At 38.8% G+C, this 21,719-nt stretch overlaps 1 protein-coding gene across 2 annotated transcripts in view; it reads left to right on the top strand.

The window, feature by feature from the left end:
* Nucleotides 1-21,719, top strand: part of LGSN (lengsin, lens protein with glutamine synthetase domain) — a 71,395-nt gene that overhangs the window by 28,622 nt on the left and 21,054 nt on the right. The window contains exon 1 of one of the 2 annotated variants that reach the window (XM_074861799.1): nucleotides 18,784-18,813. The exons of the other annotated variant lie outside the window; for it this stretch is intronic. Within the exon in view, the coding sequence (XP_074717900.1) occupies nucleotides 18,784-18,813 (30 nt within the window). Of the gene's footprint in view, nucleotides 1-18,783; nucleotides 18,814-21,719 lie in introns of those variants that run through there. 2 annotated transcript variants of the gene reach the window in all.

The following is a 21,719-nucleotide window of genomic DNA, read 5'->3' as shown; positions in this document are numbered from 1 at the left end:
GAATAGAAGTAGCCATGACAGATGAGTCACCTAGTTCAATAAAGAGCAAACCTGAGATCAAGGCCATATTAGCTATCCACAGATTAAACCAGAACAAATAAACCCCTTCAAAACAATGCAAAAAGCTTTTGGTCAGTGGCGTGTTGGAAAAGGTGCTTTTAAACAGGCATAAAACATAAACAGCAAATATCAAAGCTTCTTAAATTGCCAAAAAGAAGACATAATGGTGTGTTTTCAATCCTTGGAGCAATTGACTAGCAGGGACAGAAACACAGTGTTCTTCGAAGCGGTTCATCCTGCCCCTAGAACTTCATTATAACTATAAACAAAAGAGCTGAAACAGGCCAAGTAAACGAAACAGTTTCTTCTCTTAAAATCCAAATGCAAGTTAAAGGACATTGAGGAAAGAATTTTGTTTCATTTGTTCTCTGCAGTCCTGTCATTGCCTGGTAACATTTTCAAACAGTGCTGGCTACCACTTGGAATCAGAATTAGGAGGACTGACTTTCTCCCCTCAAATAAATTATTGGCTTTTTGGTGAAAAAAATGCTGAAGGTCTGAGCCTGACCTCATAAATTTTCAACCTCAAACTTTTATGCTTAAAACTATGGGGTTTTTTATGTGGAATACTACTTCCATGCCTTGTGGGAACCGCAGCTCAATTGTTCATATCCCATTTTCTTTCATGATTTTCAGTGAAAATGCAACATCTCACATGAAAAATGATCACATTTTAGCATTTAGTAGAAGCAGTTTTCTTCTGGAAACAAACCAAACAAACCCTGAAAACTTCTCACAAGGCAATGCATGTTGGAGTTCAAGTTTGTGAGGCATGAAAAGCAAAGACTGCCTCTGCTAGCCACTTGCAAAGCTGTGGTAAAGGACACTCAAAATTCACTTGGCTGTGTCAAAAATATGTTTTAAGATAAAGGGTCAAGCTGCACAGAAGCTAGGGATGACTACACATACAGTTGCCCCTGAAACCTTAATTTAGCTACCATTGGAATCCATTTTCAGCATTAAATGTAAGGGACAAAAAGGGGGAAGATGTGATTAAATAATTAAAGACTGTATTAAAGTCTATTTGCACAAGGGAACAGAGTAAAGGTTGCCAGGAAATAATGCATCTGATGTTTTCTAACTTCCAGTGTCAGACCTCAGTTCCTCAGCCTGCATTCCCTGCCAGATGGTCACACACACCAGCTGTGGTCCCACAGTTGTATGGCTGTGTTAAGGTAGTGTGGTGCCAAGCTAACATATTCAAGCACTCATCTGTGCTTTTTCAGTCAAGCAGACTAAAGCAACTAAAATGGCTGCTGGAGTGACTGCTAAAGCGACTCTCCAGCACCTGGATTGAAGCTGGCCAATATCTATGTTGCTAACAGTACAAGCAGAGTTTGCTTAGGAGCAGCAGCACCTAAAAATGTAAATGACAGCAAAAGAACTTGCAACCCAAGTAATATTCTTTTTATATATTAGTTTTGAAGTTAATTCCTTATCTGTTTGTTTAAAAAGATGGCTGAAAAAACTTCTGTTACATGACAGTGTAAGAATCTCCATCATCAGATTTGAACCCTCAGTTGTTTTCCACATCACTGATGTCAAAACTTGACAGATCTGACTTTTGGACAATAGGAATCTGTTATTCGTTGTGGGAATATAAATCCATGTGCTAGTGCTTAGATGCCTTCATGAAGGAGAAAGAGAAACACAGTGATTCTTCTGTGGAATTAATTTGTGCTCTATGTGGGACTTCTTGATTGAGGATAGGTAGCTGTGGCCTCCTTTCAAAGCATGGGTGAAGGGATTTTGCTCATTTTAGCGTTTGTTTTCCATTCCTACTACTCACTCAGGATTAGAGGTCCTTGAGCTTGCTGTGTGGTTGTGCTAGGAAGCGTGGGGTTGGTCGGGGGCTGAATGAAGGCTGTTCACTGGGTGGACTGTGTTCTGCTTCTCTTTCTTAGTCATGAAAAATGCCCAAGCCTGTAAGATGTGGCTCAGTTCCTTTTCAGCAGAATTCAGTGATGACTCCTACCTTACAATATTTGTGTGTTTAGTTATCTGAGTATTGCCAAATATAAAAAATTTGGTGGAAAATATGGTGTGATAAGAACTTTTCAGAGGAGGAGATGCAATACTGTTTTGTAAGACTTGTGGAGCCACAACAAGCCCCATGCAGCAGTATCTCATTGTTGAAACAATCACAGGAAGGTTACTACAATAACTTAAAAAGTTATAAAATAAAGGAGACCTTGAAAACTGTTGTTATTTCTCCTAAATTCTTTTAAAGATGCTCTAGTGCATCTGTGCAAAGGACTCCTCGGCTCTCCATATGGATGTTGAGTCATTCTGATGTCAAATGCGAAGCCTGCAGGAAACTGCAGGTTTGTTGTTGCTGAGTCATAGTGGCATGGACATCTTGTTAACTTCAGCTCACATACAGGAAGGACTGATATGCATTTTGCTCCTTGTCATGCCTCTTTGACTCTAACAGGTTGGGAGGACTGAGGCCTGCTTTGGAGATATCCTAGAGAATAATGCTGGAATACCCTCTGATGATGTTTATTTCCTGGCTGCTTCTCGAGCTCTTAATTAAAATGGAATGCTAGGTGGAGAATAAGTGAATATTACATAGAATGGGTCATTAATGACCTTTTAAACTATTCTGGCATTTCTATTAAAAGATCCTTTTCCCTTCTGCAATAATGGAAAGAGAAGAAATGGGTTCAGAGCTCTCTGTGTCTGTTACATATGGTGTGAGCAGCATCGCTTATTATGCACCACTGAAGGCACCAGTGAAGACAGCCTCCATTCCCATTTTGCAATACTGGTTTTAGTTGTTTATACCTTTTTGAAGCACTGAGTTTAAGCCAAAACTTTTCATACCCTGCCTGTGCCCCTGGATGAATTCCATAATATTTCAGCCAAATAATTCAGCTCCTTCAGTGAATGAGCCTAGGAACAAAGTGCCACTTTGCTCATGTTAATACTTCAAGGTCTTTTCTGTAAAATTCTCCAGCAACAACCTGCTTTGAAGCAGGGATTTTAGGTTTGGCAGAGGAATAGCTCTCATGTCAAAAATAAGCCTTCCATCACTCCTGTGAAAATACTCCCAAATTTTTTCAAAGTCGTAATAATTATGTCAATTGCAATTCATACAGGATCAGGAAAGTTGTGAGAAAGCTGTTACTTCAGGCTTTTAGATATCTTCTACAGAAACTAAAGATCATTGCAAATGTCATTGTTACTTTAAGCTGTTACTTTACCCTTAGCTGACCAGATGTGTTATGTGTACTTTCCCCACAGAGTAAATATGCTTCAATCAATGACTTTGGGGGAATTCAGAAAAACTTTTCATGTTTGGAGCTGCTTCTGACCCTATGCTGGCTTTCTGTACGTAGAAGGGGAAGTAACATAGAATAGTGCTCAGCTGCAAAAAGAAAGAATTGCAGAAAGAAGAGATTGGTGAGATGGGGTCTGTGGGGAAAAAAGAGAAGAATAATGCACAGCTGCATAACAGAGCCTAAAGATTTCCTGGAGACTGACTGTGGAAAGGGTGGGATCCTATGTTTTAGGGCCAGAAATGAGCCTGGGAGAACAGGGATGACTGGGTAAAGAGACTAGAACAAACATGCTGGGAATATAGGCTGGGACTAGGAGAACAAGGAAAGGACTGTAGTACCTTGAATTATGGAAGGAGAGACATATGATGGAAGTAAAAGCATGGAGTAAAATCAGAGGAATTCTTAAAGAAGAAATAGCAGAAAAGTTGTCAGACATATTTGTCTCTGGAGGTTGGAACTCAAGATGCTGAAGATTGTCCCTTCTCTGGGGACAAACAGATACCTGTGGAAACCTAAAGGGAAAAGTTGGGATGTTTATTGAATTAAGACATTGAATTAAGTCTACATAGAAAACTTTCATTCTGGTGTTATTTAACTTTATTTATTTATTTAAGGGATTTGGCACATCTTCTTGTTCATGTAAGCAGATAGGGAGTCTTTCCCCATACCCTCTCTAGGTCCTATTTGGAAAGACAGTAAGATACTTGCTGAAGATGCAAGCAGGTGTCTACAAAGAGTATTCATTCATTATTAAAAGTAGCAGAGGGAGCTATTTGTAAGTGGGAGTTTGAGCCTCTGGACTGAATATAGGAAAGAAGAGCTTGCCTATGATACAGTAACTAATCAGCTTGGACAAGGCAGAAGCATGGTAGGTGTGAACTGGCCTGATAAGACAGAGAGGAAGATCAGTCAGAAATTACATCTACACAATTCCTTTATTTACCAGTCTATGTCAATGTTATTCAGCTTATTAAAAAAAGTTTACAGAGGCTCAAGATTTGCTAAGTAATGACCTCTGGACTATGGCACAGGGGGCCGAGTCCCTCACCATCATTAGAGTTGCAGGAAACAATCTGGCAACTGAATTATTTCAAAGGCTCATGACACAGATCATAGGCATTTCATAGCCTAGAGTATGAAGAGTCATTTATAGTTGAACATTTTACAGTTTCCTATGTGCTATCGCATCTCCACCTCCTTTTCCCCCGTCAGCCTAAATGTAAACTAGTATACGAACATGATCAAGAGCATCTCATGGATCCTGAAGTTACCTGGAACTGCACGACTCATGCCCTTATGTCTAATCTCTTGTGCCTTTCAAAAATGGGTTTGGCATATCTAAGTCACTTATTAGGAATGGTCCCTGCCCTGTGCTAAACACTGAACTGTGACAAGACATTGCTCAGTGGAACGCCACCTGGCATGTACTAAACCCATGTCAGGCTCACTGGTGAAGACAAGTGTTGTAATAGGCCAATATTGGCAAGAAAGAGTGATGGGCCACATGTATGCTGTTAGAGGGCCTCCCAAACTGATTTCATTATATGCCTTGAGTCCATTTATCTGTTGTGTGCATGGATGTTTCCATACCATTGTCTGGAGGTCTATCAGGGTATGAATCATCCTCACAGGCCTGATTAAAAGAACAATAATGATAATATATAAATCTGTTTGTGTAGCCTTGACCCAGTGGTATTTCAGTGGATAGGGTAGAAAAGCAAAATACATGTATTATAAAGCATCAGAGACAGCACACTTAACTTCACTCTGTCCAGTTCCTTTGTTATTATAGATAATGAGTGTTTAATTCACTGTTTCAACCTCAGGGATGTTTGCTTCAAGTATGGCAAATGATAAATTACATTTGTGGAATCTCCTAATATTAGCCATCTCAAGTAAATGTGCAGAATTGCAGCACGATGATAAACATTCACTATGTTCTCTGCTGCAGTATGTGCTGCTGTACAGATCAAATACTTTTAAATCATATGGTTGTTTTTTATAGCCAAGCCTCTTTTTCGCAGTTGTAGGTGCGGTCCCAGTAACAGTACACTACAGAAAAAGCCTCTGATTCTTTCCTTCTCCTTCTAGGTACAGACAGTACTGTTACCTCAGTAAGTGTGTAAGATATGCACAGGTGTATGGGAGTAATTCTGTTTTCCAGGACTACTGTGGTTTGCTTTGTTGAAAGCTTATCCAGATTACTTGTAACTTTTATAAATGCTGTATAGTAGGCAGCTACATGTTTCCATTCTCCAACTGACCTATTAATTGCTGAAAAACCTGTTACATCTGCTCCGTAGAGACCCTTACAGAAGATAGGAAGGAAGTCAGAAAGGCACTTTAGAGTGTCCTGGTAACCCTCGATGTCTAAAAGTATTTTCAGCAAAGTTTAGCTGCAGTTCTTTGAAAGCTCTTTAATGTTGATACCAATGAAGTTTCCTTGAGAGCAATAGAAAAAGTATACTTGGTTCCTTTGACATATCTTCTAACTTTTGTTGCTGTTATTTGAGACAAGTTTTTTTAAATAAATAGATCAGTCTTCCTTGATTCGGCTCTGAAGTAGCAAAGAAAACAGAGTGAGTGTGTCTTGTAATCAGTCCAGTCTTACCTGGGACTGAAAACCTTTGACACATTTAATAATAATTGCATGACCATTGCATGATGACATCCCAAGACAAAATTAAGGCTAGGTATTTATGGTCTTCCATACCTTAACATGTTTTTTGCCAAAAGCACCTACCCTGAATCATAACTTCAAATTATCACAGCTTTTTTTTCTGGTTATAAACAGAGTGGAAGGACATTTAACATTACTGGATCAAATCTTAAAGCTTATGAAAAGCCCTTCCACTAGCAACAGTTGTAATAGGATTCAGAGGCTGGTTTTACCTGATATCTAAAATTGCATATTGGGTCCTCAGGAGATTTTAAAAAAAAACTTTGTTATTTAACTTCCATTTAAGTCACAGGCTGTTTGGGTCACCTGTCTCTGTGAGCATTGATAAATTACATGAACTTTCTCTGAAGTGAAATTTGATATCGGAAGATCATCAGCAATAAGAGCAATAAGATGTGTGAAAATTTCAAATAACATTTACTTGAGTTTATGAATTTGACGCTAACTCCTTAGGTCATGAAAGAGAAGTTACTTAAACTGATTGCATAAGCTCCTAGGGTATTAAACTAGAGATGGAGCAATGAACTAGAAAGTCATATCTCTTCTGATTTCCTGAAATACTTAGGCAGTTCCCATTCTGTTTCTATCTGTTTAGCTGTATTTATTTTTCAAATTTTGGCAAAACTAAACCCCGAGCTTTCAAGTACAGCTCTTCCAAGAGTTCTCCTTGAGGCCAGGAACACTGGTGTCATAAGTCTTGTAAGATTTTCTTTCTAATGAGATTTTCAACTCTGATGGCAGACTAATGGCATGGAAATAGGACTACAGCCAGCTGGAACACTGTTCCCAAAGTACTGAAGTACATCAGAGTGAAAACATTTTGCAGAAGTGTTTAAAAATATACAAAGTTTTCTTTTCTTCAGAGGCAGGGAACCTTCTTACATATAACCATTGGTTTTGGTGTTCCACCTGGAGATACTGGATGTCCATGCCTAAGTTCATGCCTTGTTAATGTGTAGGTGATTTAAGAAGAGGCTGATCTTAAATGTTACAAAATGGAATTGGCAACCTCAGCCAACTTTTTTGACATTCCTCCATTAATAACTGAAGAATATAAGGATCCTGGAAAATTATCATAACCCAGCTAAATCTGAATCATAAGTGGGTTTTAGATATTATTTTTCTGGGAACAGAACCTGTTTAGAGATAGAGAGTGCATTGTAGGTTTAATACTAAGCCTATTACAGAGCAAGGTTTACTAGTAAATCCCTTGGTATTTCTACTTTCCTCCTAGCTATTCCTTGTAGCTTTTCTTCAGTAATAGAGATATCTTTTATGCTGAAACCTATTACTCTTTCTTGTCTAAATAGTGTAAGATGTTCCTATTGGTTGCAAATTAAGTACCTACTGTATCAAGGTATTTCACACTCGATTTCAGAATGAATGTTTTACAGCTTTTTGACGTAAACCATAAATCTGTGAGGATGGTGCCACCTAATGTAGATAGAGAACATGACAACTATTTTCCATTTATTTGACTGTTACCAGCTGAGATTGAAAAGTTAGGAATTTGGTATTCTTTTATCACTTCTGCCTAATTACATGGAAGGCTATTCTGCCAGAGACTTCCATGGAATGACTGAAAAGGTCTAATTTCTACAAGGTTCATTTTTATTCTAGTCTTTTTTCATCAATATATTTTGAACTATTTCAAGTTTTTAAAACATACAAAATACAGAAAATGTTTGACAAATAATCTCTTAGGTTTAGCTGCATGCAGGTCTCCTGGCTTCAGTCGGATTCATCAATCACCTGATAACATTTTCAAACACTGCTGGAGGAGGAGGCAGTAGAATTTAGTAGATACTTTGCCTGCAGAGAAGAAACAAGGGAAAACCACACAGAAAAAGCCTAATAGAGTAGCAGCGCCCTTGTGTCCTCATTAACTATGCTTTTTCTATCTGCATTGCTGCAGACTTAGCCATGATCATGCCCAGTCAGTGGTGTACATACATGTTTGTGTGTGCTTAGTGCTGCCATCACTAAGGGGCCACAATGGAGTCGACTCAGATTTTGAGAGTCTGTATTGTGGTTTGGAGCAATTCACCTCTTCTGTATTGAGTCAGTGCTGGCTGAGCATGGTCAGAAATGTGTTTTAAAGAATCTTTTCTATAAGAGGAAAAGTGATTTTAAAGTTGTATAAAGGCAAGAAGAGTTTAGGTACCTACCTTGAAAAAAAGACATTATGGAGACCTACTTTCAGATGCTCTATTTCTTAGGCCATTTTTGGATAACCGGTATGGAAACTGTACCTGATATAGGATGAGCTGTTTGATACAGTGCTTTACAAGGCATAGTGCCCTTGTCATTTAACTTGTGTAAATGGGCTGTATAATTCTTCACCTTTTTACATGTAATCAAGCAAGCTCATTCAGTCATAGTGGTTTGGGTGAGGTTGAGTGTCTATATGACTTAGGGTGTTTTTTGGCACTTGTTTCTAAAATTACGGTAAGAACTCCTGATTGCAAAACATCCCAAGCATAGCTATTCATAAGAAAAGGATAAACATTGTGACTGTGGATGCACATTTTAATTAACTAGAAAGTCACATTTTCTTTTCACTAATCCTTTTCACCACTCTCACAAAAACTGTTTCCTCTGGTACTGGCTTGTTTTCAAGGCTTCCTTGAAAACAAGGCTTCCTTGAAAACATGAGATAGAAATATATTTTTAAATGAAAGCTCCAAGAAAATGCAAAATCTATTGTGACACTTGTCATAATATTCTTGAGTGCTGTTAATAATATCTCTTTACACTACTGCTTGTGGGAATTCAGAAAAACATGACATTTGTTTGATACCATTGATTTTCTATAAGCGAATCAGAATCATATTCTGCTTTCAGTGAGCCTTAGAAAAAACTAGATTTTTGAGGTTAATTTTGGTTAAACTAATGTAACTAGGCTTACAGCTGTGATCAGTTTTTCCCTGCATTCTTATGATTGGTTTCGTTTTCTTGTCCTAATTAGAAAAACATTTGAAGACTATACATGTCCAAGTATGACTAAACATAGAATGACTTTTTGCTTTGCCCTTGCTTCTCTCAGACTAAGCCTTATGGAAACTAGAAGAGAAAGGCCCTTGGTGCATGTTTTTCATACATTTAAAATACTGAACTGTTTGGTTTAGAGTGTAGTTACTAAAGTCATCCCAATCATTTCAGTGAAATCTTACAGATATCTCTGGTTTCCCGCTGGTGTGACAGATCAAACTGTAATCCCCTTGGATTGAAAGAATATCATCCAAAGGGAAGGGACCCCACACTATCTATTCTATCCTAATAGAGTTCAAAACCTGTCTGGCAGAAAAGCTAGATAGAAAACAGCTTCAACATAAAATACATAATTTTTACCAAGGCAGAGATTAAACTTGGTGCTTTCTCTGTCTAGAAGAGTGTCTCATTAGTGATATATAGAATTAATCTATATTTCTTCTTTATATCTGATCCAATAATTTTGTAATCAGTTTACCTCAAGTGGAACAATTTTAACAAAATTAAGCACCTTTGTCATGTATTCCTTTAGCAGAAGCAGCTGTTGGCCTGATTTAGACTAGCCTAGACTAGAATGAAATAGTTGGAAGAGGCCTACAATGATCATCTAGTCCAACTGCCTGACCACTTCAGGACTGACCAAAAGCTAAAGCATGTCATTAAGGGCATTGCCCAAATGTCTCTTAAACACTGACAGGCTTGGGGCATTGACTGCCTCTCTAGGAAGCCTCTTCCAGTGTTTGATCACCCTCTCAGTAAAGAAATGCTTCCTAATGTCCTGTCTAAACCTCCCCTGATGCAACTTTGAACCACTGGAACATGATTGTTAAGGGAATAGGTATGGAGGGTAGAATTGCATATTTAAATCCATTCAGGCACAAGTTGAATTGAAACCGTATCTACTGTATCCTAGATGAGTATACTTTATTGAACAAATGAAAAGTGCATGCTCCGTTCAGTCTGAACAGCACAAATAATCTACTAGGTAAAATGGAGTAAGTACATATGAATACAACAAGTAAAGCAGAGTGTTCTGTGCATGCACATAGTGTAAAAGAGAATTTATTTTTGTAGTGAACAGATTTACCGAGGAGATAAAAAATAAGTACTGGAGTTCTGGTGCAATGACACAAACACATCAAAAGATCTAGGTAATTAGGCTGATAAAGCTGGGGTCAAGTTTAAATCAGCAGAACCACAAAAGTTTAAATTAAGTATAATCACTCAATACAGAATTCCATTTATAGAATGCTAAAAATTGTTCCAGAATAAATCTTAAAGATAATTTCCCTTAGGTTTGTTTTAAGATTCCAGATGTTACCTGAGAAAGACCCTAAAGACAGCAGTTACAAGTACATAACGTAGGCAAATAAATAGGTTTTTTGTTTGATTTCTTTGACTTTTGTCATTTTATAAGTACAAATTAAAGTAGCAGACATAATTAATTTCTCCTTAATGATCATGTATATATGTACTTTTTGGACAGGCAATGAGAAAATTCAGAACTGGAGAATGACTTGCATGAATATTGTTAATAGTCTCAGATTACAAACTAAATTTCCTATTTTTCCAATGGTATACATCATTCAGTGATTTGCATAATTACATACTATGAAACTGCTGCTAGTTCCTCAGCAAAAATACTTCACAGGCTACCTACCAGGCAGGCTGAAATATTTGCACACCGCAAGGAGATTGGATCAGTCTGTTCTTGTTGTATTTGAAGGATGTTTCTTCTTTTATCACTGTATTGCCATGAGAACCTCTCATTGTAGTGTTAATGAATTTCAATGGCAGCTTGCAGTCTGCTATTTGGTTTACCAAGGACTTGGAAGCTGTGTTGGAGGCACATGTAAACTCCCTTCCTAAGTCTAAGTGGAAGGCCAAGGGTGTTAAGCATCATTTTAATCCTCTTTCTCCAGCAGGCAGGGGTAACCCCGGAAAAAATTAAATTATTGAAGCATCTTAGGCATCTTGCTGTGTTTACCTGGAGAACATGGAAGACGTGAACAAAGGCAAGGGCCAGAAAAGGTTGGAGGCCATAGAAGCCGTAAGAGGACAATGAGTTTTCCCATTCTTCTGCTAGACTGGGCTTGGTAGACAAAATGTGAAAAGGCTTTTGAAGACTGACTGGATATGGAAAAGAAAAAGCTGTGGAGGGTGGTGGCAAGTAACAAGAGGTAACAAGAATCAAATCATGATGCACTGGTCATGGTCCACGCTGACAACCAATAGTAACCATCTAACCTTCTTCTAGCATGGGTTCATGGCCTCCCAAATTAACATGGTTCTGGAATGAATTATCAAGACTTTATGCAGGCTGAAAAGATCTGTAGTTACAGCACATCAGCTTGTGACACTGCTGTGTTGATGTCTCAGGTAAGATCTGTTACATCTTCCAGGAATTTGTATGGTAAATTAATGTGGAAAATCCCAGATGTGGCAGAAGATGGTGTTGGTGTTTCTGTTGTGCATTTTCTGTTGTGCAGCTTCTGCCGGTTCACCTGAGACTGTGTCATAGCTAGACAGCTTTACAGGGATAGCTGTAAAACTGGAATACTTGTACTAATGCTCACATGATGTATTTTGCAGGATTAGCAATTCAAGCATTACTTGGATTTAATTTAATCCAGATTAATTGCTAATGATAGTCTGCAGGGCCAGGTGCAGCCATAAGGTTCACTGGGAGGAGTGTCTTGTGCCTTGCTTGCTGGTCTCCCTCCCTAGACGTCATCACAGGTTACGCCTCAACATGGGATAGCAGTGATGAGCTGCATGCAGGATCACGCTGTGAGGCAGCCTTCCCACTTGGTGCCATGCTGGAAGAAGCATAGGAAACCATGGACACAAATTTCTAGCGCTGCACACCCACTGCAGCATCGGCCTTGTGGCAGTGTGTGACTGCCAGGGGAGTGAGCGTTTATTGTCACCGTGGTGGCAAAGGAGGAGGAGGAGGACAGTGTTTTGGGCAGAGCTAGGGCACAGGAATTCTTGTTCTAGATATGGTCTTATTTTGGTTCCAATTTAATATTCTTCATTGCCTGTCTAAAACCCTTTACATTATTCTGTAACTTGTTTTTATAGAGTCTATTGCAGTGACAGCTGTATGCAGGAGCAAGGAAAGTAGCATATGCCTTGCAAGTAAAAGCTGGCCTATGAGGAAAGACTTTTGGCACAAGGCTCTATTTAATATATGAAGAGTAGACTATCTTCCAGACTGGAAGAGAAATTCTAGTTTTGGCAGAGAATGAAAGCAAAAAATAAAGCGATAGACAGAAGAAACAGAATAATTTCCAGTCACTTAATAAAACAGAGGAAGCAATGGAAAGGATGAAAAAATATTTGATTCCTCTTATTAGGAATGATACAAACCCACAAGGGCTTGGTTGTTTGTGTAGAAGTATCACTTTGACTCATAGAATGACAGACTCTTCATGATCTCCTAATCAGTGGTTCTTTATAATTTGAAAAGTAATTTTAAACTTCCAGTACAGAAAATGAATTAAATGTGTTGTCAAGAGTAAAATAAATGAAAGATCCCTGCATTTTGTTTGCACATTTGATATATAAAAGACTGGGAAAGATGTAATAATGTCTGTTATTTCATTTTAATTCTGAAATTATGAAGAGCATATGTTAAGGCTACGTCTGAAGCACAAATAGTGCTACAGTTTCCAATAATCAACCTTTCTGACAACTGTAGTTCTTATGTGTATAAAATAGTTGCTTATTTCCCATTGATAAGATTTCTTATACATGCCATTGATGTAAAAGTCAACTTCATTAACTTCTAATACATCTTAGGCCAATTTTTCAGTCCTATCCTTGTCTGTAAGTACCATTTTGCCTACCTTTTGGCACCTGCAAATAGAGGAGTGAGCAACACTTCGTTGTGGCATGACTAGCTACTTAACTGGAGTGTAAATCAAGAAAGAAGCATTGTGCAACAAAGGGGGGATACCAGGTAAATGCAGTCACGCATAGTGAAAGCACACTTACAAGAATGTGGGAAAATTGTGTGATGAAATTGTAGAAGATGAACTAGCAGAAACATAGCTACAATAATTGAGTAAGGATCAGTACAACTCCAAGCTCTAATAATTTTTCTATTTTTATATTTTCCTAGGTAGCAATATAAACTGAAATTTAACTAGATGAAGTCTCTTGCAAATCTTGATGCTGAATACTATTTTATGCCAGCTGTGAAGAAATGGCAAAGAAAAAGACACTTTGTGCAAGACAGTGTTGTTTAATAATGATGGTGAGGCGCAGGGTTAGAGGTAAAACCAGAAGTATATCCTGTTGGTAAAGGAACATATTAGGTTAGATTTTTCTGAAGGGATTTTGATCTTCAAATTTCTCCTTTGGCTTTGTAATGTCAGCCTTTAGGTACTAGTACAGAATTTTATAGATTTATGGTGGTGAGGTAGAGACTTAGTGAATATCTCCTTTTGCTGGCCATGTAATTGCCAGCCTTGGAACTGGGGAGCTCAAGGGTCTTTGTTCTCAAAAGCTCCTGAGATAGATAGATCCGTGCAAAATCTGTCTTAGGTTGTATATCTGCACAGTACTGTGTAGCATGGATGTTAGTTGTCACTAGCCAGTTGGCACCAGTTTGGAAATCTCCATATGTTGTAAGAATACTATGAGTCTTTAAAAGGCCTTTTATTTTTAAGGCTTCTGGAAGTGGAGGAAATAATTTTTCATTTGAACTGTTTTCCTTGTTAACCTTTAGTTCCCTACTTCAGATTCTTTAAGGAAAGGGCTACTTTTGAAGCCAGTCAGGGTGGATAGGTGTGCCTGACAGGACTAGAAATGGGAGTGGCCACATCCCAGAAAATTTAGGTGATTATAAAGTGTGATAAAATTCTTCTGAGAAATTTTTCAGCCCCATGAGCAGATTACAGGATGTAGTTCTTCCTTCCTCCAACCTGAGAAGCATTAGGCACTATCAAAGGCCTATCCCAGATACAAAATCTGTGTCCTCTAAAGTCTAAGGAACCCACTGAAATTAACAGCTGACGGTAACCTACACTAGTGAGAAGAAAAAAAGTTTCCTGGTGGATGCTCAGAGGCCGGATTCTTTGATACTTAAAATGATGTTAATTCAGAGGATATAGACATTTCCCCTTCTGGAAAACCAATCTGAATGGGAGGAGAGTAAAAGCAGTGATCATTTTAACCTCCTTTTTTGAAAATACATGAAAAAATCCCTGACTCGAATCAGAAGTACTTCTAAGCCATGATGGTGGTGAAGTCATATGTATGGAGGCGGCTGGCACCTCTCCAGCAGTCGTCTGCTGCAGTGTCTGTCATCAGAGAAACTGTATCTGTTCTTTAGATGGTGAAGAGCGACTAATGAGATAATGAGCAGTTTGCACTTTCTCATTACCACTTATTCATCATAGACAGTGCATATAAAGTATCTGTAGTTAAAGTAATAAGTGATCATTTTTGTGATGTTTGGTCTGTGTTACATTTCGAAAGTGTCTAGGGTTTTAGATTAGTATTTGATAAACTGTGGTTGAAGCCTAGTATATTTAAATTAAATAATTATGCAAACTCACGATATCAGTTCTACCTTCTAAAAGAAAAAGATCATTTTGTGTAAATCTCTGCTTCTCCAGATAACACCCTTATGGACTGTTCTTTTGAGGCTCCCTTTCCAGTGATGCTACAAAGAACATATACCTATCAAAATATTAGACTGTATGATATGCACTGTTGAGGAACTGGGTTTACAAATAACGATGTTAAATATGACTTCGTAGCCAGTACAAGCCGTAAAAAACCAGGGGAGGCAAGATGGGACAAGGAGCTGAAAGAGGAAGAGCCTGAGAGGCAGGTTTGCTCCAGCCCATTCATCTGCCAGGAACTGAGGTCAGGGGGATCGGGGTGGTGCGGATGTTTGTCGCAGGTGCCTCCCTGATCAAGCAGTAGTCATTACTCCATCCTCTTTGACCCTTTCTTTGGTGGCCAACACCAAAATCTTCTGCCCACCTTAATTTTCTAGGCCTATTAATTTGCATCTTGATGCTGGAAGCTGTTGCTTCATTTAACAGTGGTCATTTGCTATGGACAGAGGTAAGTAAAGTTATAAAAGACTTCTGTACAATTATAAACTATTTTGTACTTTAAAACACACTTACATTTCACAGAAATGCCTCTCACACAGAATTATGTAACATAAACATGGTCCCATTCATTTTATCTTCCCTTCTCTCTATCGGATACTAATAGAATTCTCCTTCTTAGAAAGTCTTCCTCTCTAGAGCTTTTTTGGGGAAAAGACCATAGAGAGATTTGGTTTTATGAAGTGATACTCCCACACCTATGTGAAAGCAGGTTTTTACAAAAACTTATTGACAGAAAATATTTTTCTGAATCCATATATAAAAGCCAGTTTCTTTACAAAACCTTGAATATTGCTCATGCAGATACAGTAGATTTGGCCTGATTTATCTCATTTGCCAAAGGTGGGAAGATGATGAGTATTACTGAACACACGGTGCTCTTTGCAGTAAACTGTGTGTTGTGGTAGATGTGAAATGGGCTTCCACCAGTTTCTGGATCAGATTCTCAGCTTCTCTGATCAGCACAGTTATACTGAAACCAGCAGTCTCTCGCAGGCACGTGTTGGCAGAGAACCCTCTCCCTCCTCTATTTCACTTTGTCCAGAAAACAAAACAAAACAACACTGTTTTTAGGAGGATCTAATTGGCACTTGAGATAGAAATAGCTGATCCTTCCAGTGCTAATGAAAACATTATTCATTACTAATGGTGTTTGCCAGGCTAGTGCCTCAGAAACTACACACAAGTTGTTCTTTCTTGTCTTAATGTTCTGTTCAGCAAAACAAAGTAGAACAGAATACAAAGTATGGTGGAGATGTTTTGTACTTGCAAAAATGTAATGAAGTTAATTAAAAAGATATATAAAGGAGTCAGAATAATTTAGGCTGAATAGCATGTGTGGTAGTCATCAGGTTTGATCTGCCATTTAAATCAGGGCCAACTCTGAAGTTGTATCAGGTTACTCAGGGCCTTGTACAATCAAGTTTTGAATATCTCCAAGGATGGAGATCCCACAGCCTCTCTGGGCAACCTATGCCAGACTTTGACCACCCTTCTTGTGAAGAATTCTTTTCTTGCTCTGAAGAATGAGATTTTTAACCTGAAGTGTATTTTTTTTTTTTTTCAAAATATGAGCTGAAGTTGTTCAGTCTTGCATTCAAAATGGAGAGCCAGAAGACCTGTTTCTGTCTGGTCTCTGCTTCTCAGACTATTTGGTCTGAGTAGTTCTGCTCAGAAGTGTTCTCCTCTTGGCACAGCCCATCACAACGTAGACTGACAAGCAACTTTGCCATGGCAAGATATAGGTCTTCCGTATGTTGCCTAAAAAGGGGATCTGTGAAATTGTGTTAACTCCTGTGTGATAACAGTCTGAAGGTAACGCTTTTAGAAAAAGTATTCTACAAGCAAAATGCTGACTTCCATCCTATAGGTCTTGCAGGAGCCCAGTCCTATAGAGTGTGCAGGGTATTGATTTTTTTTAATGTCTGCTTGACAAAATGTCAAGTCTTGTAAGTAGGCCTATTTCTTGAATACTAATAAACTACCAGTTGTTACCTGCTCTGCTCTGTGACAAGTGGGGCAGTTCAGAACAGGGACAGTTACAGAAATCAGAGTTGTGGTGAACGGAGTTAAATCCAGTTGGTGGCCGGTCACAAGTGGTGTCCCCCGGGGGTGGGGGGGCACTCCTGTTTAACATCTTTATTGATGATCTAGACGAGGGGATCGAATGCACCGTCAGTAATTTTGCAGACGACACCAAGTTGGGTGGGAGTGTTGATCTGCTTGAGGTAGGGAGGCTCTGCAGAGAGACCTGAACAGGCTGGAGCAATGGGCTAAGGCCAACTGTATGAGCTTCAATAAGGCCAAGTGCCGGGTGCTGCACTTGGGCCACAACAACCCCCAGCAGCGCAACAGGCTTGGGGAGGAGTGGCTGGAGAGCTGCCAGTCAGAGAGGGACCTGGGGGTGTTGATTGACAGCCGGCTGAACATGAGCCAGCAGTGTGCCCAGGTGGCCAAGAAGGCCAATGGCATCCTGGCTTGTATCAGAAATAGCATGGCCAGCAGGGACAGGGAAGTGATGTTACCCCTGTACTCGGCACTGGTGAGGCCGCACCTCGATTACTGTGTTCAGTTTTGGGCCCCTCACTACAAAAAGGACATTGAATTACTCGAGCGTGTCCAGAGAAGGGCAACGAAGCTGGTGAAGGGTCTGGAGCACATGTCGTACAAGGAGCGGCTGAGGGAACTGGGGTTGTTTAGTTTGGAGAAGAGGAGGCTGAGGGGAGACCTCATTGCCCTCTACAACTACCTGAAAGGAGGTTGCAGAGAGCTGGGGATGAGTCTCTTTAACCAAGTAATAAGTGATAGAACAAGAGGGAATGGCCTCAAGTTGCTCCAGGGAAGGTTTAGACTAGATATTAGGAAGCATTTCTTTACAGAACGGGTTGTTAGGCATTGGAATGGGCTGCCCAGGGAGGTGGTGGAGTCCCCATCCCTGGAGGTGTTTAAGAGTAGGGTCGACATAGCGCTCAGGAATATGGTGTAGTTGGGAACTGTCAGTGCTATGTTAACGGTTGGACTAGATGATCTTCAAGGTCCTTTCCAACCTAGATGATTCTGTGATTCCATGATTCTGTGAAATCGAGCAGACGGAGCCACAAAGTTAGGAGCTATTGGCCTTTCAGTGGCTCCAAGATGAGGAAAGAGTTTCAGAATCACAGTTTGGAACTTGGGCACCTGTATTTATGCATTTCACTGAAGATGCCTAAGATTGTTGTGAACTATACCTCTTAACCCATAGTCATTATTTTGATGAGATAATTTTAACAAAATCAATTTTTTAATTTTTTATTTTTTGAAAGTATATAAAAAAGCCAAACTCACATTTTCACAGGTTTAAATGCCAATCCTAACATCATGCTTTCTTGTGTTTATTGAGTGGTCAGTTGTCAGGAAGGGTTGCTGTAAACACACTCAATATGGTCATCCTGTAACGTTATGTCAGCTAAAGGAACTTACATGAATGAGATGTCAGTTAAACACAGCCCTTCGAATTCATGTTAAACCTGATAAATAAAAAAGCATAAGAAAGACAAGCTTAACTGTATAATCTGAAATATTTTTGGAGATCTGATGTAAAAAAAGACCCCTCTCCCCAATTCTAATATAACCACATCCACCAATATTAATTAACAACATACAAGCACCTAGAATAACAGACTAGTATTGCCTGTTGTTCTTGCAGTGTGCTGTGCCTTTCAAATCCCTGTCCATGTGCCTCAATAACATACTGTTGTTATAATGCCCAATATAGGCTTTACCTCTAAGGAGCCTAACAATAGCTTCTATTCCAGAACAGAAATAGCTTGTTACAGGACAAAAGCCTTTTGTGAGGAAGTTGAGCAAAACAGTTTTATATTCAGTTGTCTTTGTTTCCAGGCAGGCAGGCAGCTAATAATGTGTATTTGTCAGTTTACTACTTTAACACTGTTCCAGAAAGTGGTGCTCTTGGCCATGACATGTTGGGGTTGCTCTTTATGGTTCATCATCTGCACGGCCTTCTGGGAAAAGAACTTTACAGCAATTCTGTTTTAACTAACCTTTATTGTATCTATGCCTATAAATACGGGATGTCTTTCTACTAGATTTTTACTAGGCCATTTCTAATGGTGACCTGAACTAGAATGAAGTGGACATGAACAAAAAGGAAGATCTTACTCAGCAGGTAAGAGACTGACTGTGAATGATTTTTGAGCAGATACATTGATATAAAATACTTTTCTCATCCACTTCGAGATTTCAAGTAAGTAAATCTTTCATTGCGGATTGTGTGAAAGGCTATTCATGTGCATATGTTGAGCATGGTCTAATTCTGAAGCAAATGCAGGTCAAAGAAAGGCTTCTTGTTTAACCCCCCCAAAAATGCATTTGCTTTAGGAAGCCAAACTAACACATTTCAACTTCCTATGTCTTTCATTTGTAAGTCTATCAAAAGTAACAGGAATAGAGGTCTAAAATCTGATCCCATTAATATTTGTGGGAAAACAGACTGACTTCATTAATGCAAATGAAAGCACTACAATTTGTGGACCAGAGGCTGACCTGAGTGAGAAAGTGACACTCTTGAGTCAGGCTACCAATCTAAGTGGAGCTGCTCAGTTTCTATATAAGTGCATTTTAAAACAGTTTCTGGTCTTGACGTTGTAACAAATACTTTCAATAAAGTAAAAAAAAAAAAAAAAAGTAAATAAATGTAGTGTTCAGAAGATGTCATTGTGAAAACATGAAATTAAAATGTTTCATTAAAAATATTGAGGAAGATGTAATGTGTCTTGGAAGTGATGGTTCAGGCAGACTTCCTGAGGTACTAGACATTTTTATCAAGGTGAAAAAACGGATACTTTATATGCCAGAGTTGTACCTACTCTGAGTCGCTGACTGCCTCCTAGGCCATCTTTGTATATGAAATGAGTCATAGAAGTTAGACATAAAAGTCTTGTACATCATTAAGTCCATTCCCTCACAAATGTCTTCCTGAGGATTAGTCAACCGTTAAATGGAGCCTGCTTTTAGATCTCATTTTGCTGCTGCTGCAAATTGAAGATGACACCACCAGTGTACTTTTGTGGTCCCAAATCACTGTGAAAGCAGGATCACTGTCTGAATTTAGAGACTCTGTCTTTAGGGATTCTTTTTACATGGCGCAGGTGTCATAGTCCAAGAGAAAGTATTTGCAAATAACCTTGCCACAAGGACAACTCTGTTGCTTTTAGGCAGCAAGAGAATCAATGACCTTGAGGAGCTCATCTAATAATTGCATATGTAGTATGAAGGCTTTGGATGGGAGTAGCAGCTAAAGACAAATGTCAGATGTGAAAATAAGTGACATGATATTGTGAGCTAAACTCATTCCATTCATTTTCACATGAAGGCATTAATAATCCTGAGTATATTTAAAAGTTTCAAAAAAGGAAGGAGACTTTGCTTCTGCTCCTAACATTGCCACACATCTTCCTGTGACGTATGGCAAGTTTGTGCTTTAGCTTCTCTAACTGCAAAATAATCACATGTACCTAATATTTATGCCACTTGCAGGTCCTTCACTAGGAGGTTTTTGTAGCAGTAAATCACTCTTCAAGAGCCACTTCATCAAACAAACTCACTGAGGGAGAAATTAGTCACAGCAACATCTTGACAATATGCTGTGATCTTCATGTCTCTAGCTTACAAGTCACCGGTGTCTGTTTATTGTAGCACACATTATTTTAGCACTGCAAACAAGAGCCAAAACCCCTCTCTGTGCCTGGAAATGTCTATGTTGTCCTCCATACAACTCCATGGCCAAATTCCCTGCTGGTACAAATCGGTGTAGCTCCAGTGACTCCAGTGAAGCTGCATTAATTCCCAGCAGTAGATAATTTGTTCCTGCATCCTCTGCTCCTTTGCTGCCTGGTTACTGGTGGAGCAGCTGGGCAATGCTTTCCATCTGTCAGGGGAAGGGTCAGGGAAAGCAGTTGGACATGGGCATACTTGCTTTATGGGTACTGTTTGTGTAAGGTCTTAAGTAGCATCTCCTCTTGACTTGAGTTTTAGCTTTTAAAATTTTTTACTACACAACAAGATTAATTAAACTTGACTGTACCAACCTGGGGGAGCTGTAAAGGGTAACCTGGTAACAACCAGAGTGGATCAGAAAAAGTTCCTCAGCATTTATGGTTTCATAGCAATTGAAATACTTTGTAAAACTATGTTACTTTGGAAATAAAACTGGAAAAAAGTCAAACAATGTGAATAATGTCACATGTCCGCATCACTTGAACAATATTTTAAATTTTTTTAGATTGAAAACATTTTGTTTCAGTTTTGCAACATTGTTTTATATGATAGGAAAAAAAGTCAAACTTAGGTGAAGCAGTTTAACTTTTCATAAATAAATTCAGCCAAGCAAGCCTTATGTATTTTTGTCTTTTAGTTTCCCGTGTTTTTCTAATTCTTAGTTATACCGGATTTTGACATTTTGATGTTCTTTCCAAAATTAATCTTTTGTTCTTGAAAAATCTTTAGCAACAACTCAGGAGGATCATCACAATTTGACCTCTTAACAATCAATTAAAATAATGGCTAAAATTGGTTAATGGTCTGGAACAAAAGAGAAAATGAGAATGTGACTGAGACCCCAGTGTATTTTGCTGAGTGTTTGAGTCACTTTTTTGGGTAGCCAGTAGCAGGAACACTGGGTTATCTTGATTAGATATACAAAAGCTCCTGATAGAGTTGCACCTTGCCTCTTTCACCTTTTTCTGTGATAGAAATCCTTCTGCAGCTATTAATCTAAAGTTATTCAAAGAATCTTTTAAATAACTCCCTTTCTCCCTTGTTTCCCTTTCAAATACTATAGTGTAAGTTTCTTTTTCTCATTTCCCTGTCTGTTTTTGTCAATATGTTTTTGAGAGGTTTAAAAACCCCAACAGTGTTTGCAGCCTTGCCTGAGGTCATGACACAAACAAAAAGTAGGAGAAAAATTAGAAGGTCCCCTCCGCAGCCTCTGAAGTTGCCTCACAGGACATTAGAGAAATATTTTTCAGTCACCTATAAAATCCTTTTAAGGCAAAAATTCAAGAATTACCTTGG

Source organism: Strix uralensis, chromosome 3 (genome assembly GCF_047716275.1).
Source record: "Strix uralensis isolate ZFMK-TIS-50842 chromosome 3, bStrUra1, whole genome shotgun sequence".
Lineage (NCBI taxonomy): Eukaryota > Metazoa > Chordata > Aves > Strigiformes > Strigidae > Strix > Strix uralensis.
Note: the sequence above shows the minus strand (reverse complement) of the source record. Positions and strands in the feature narration are given on the sequence as shown.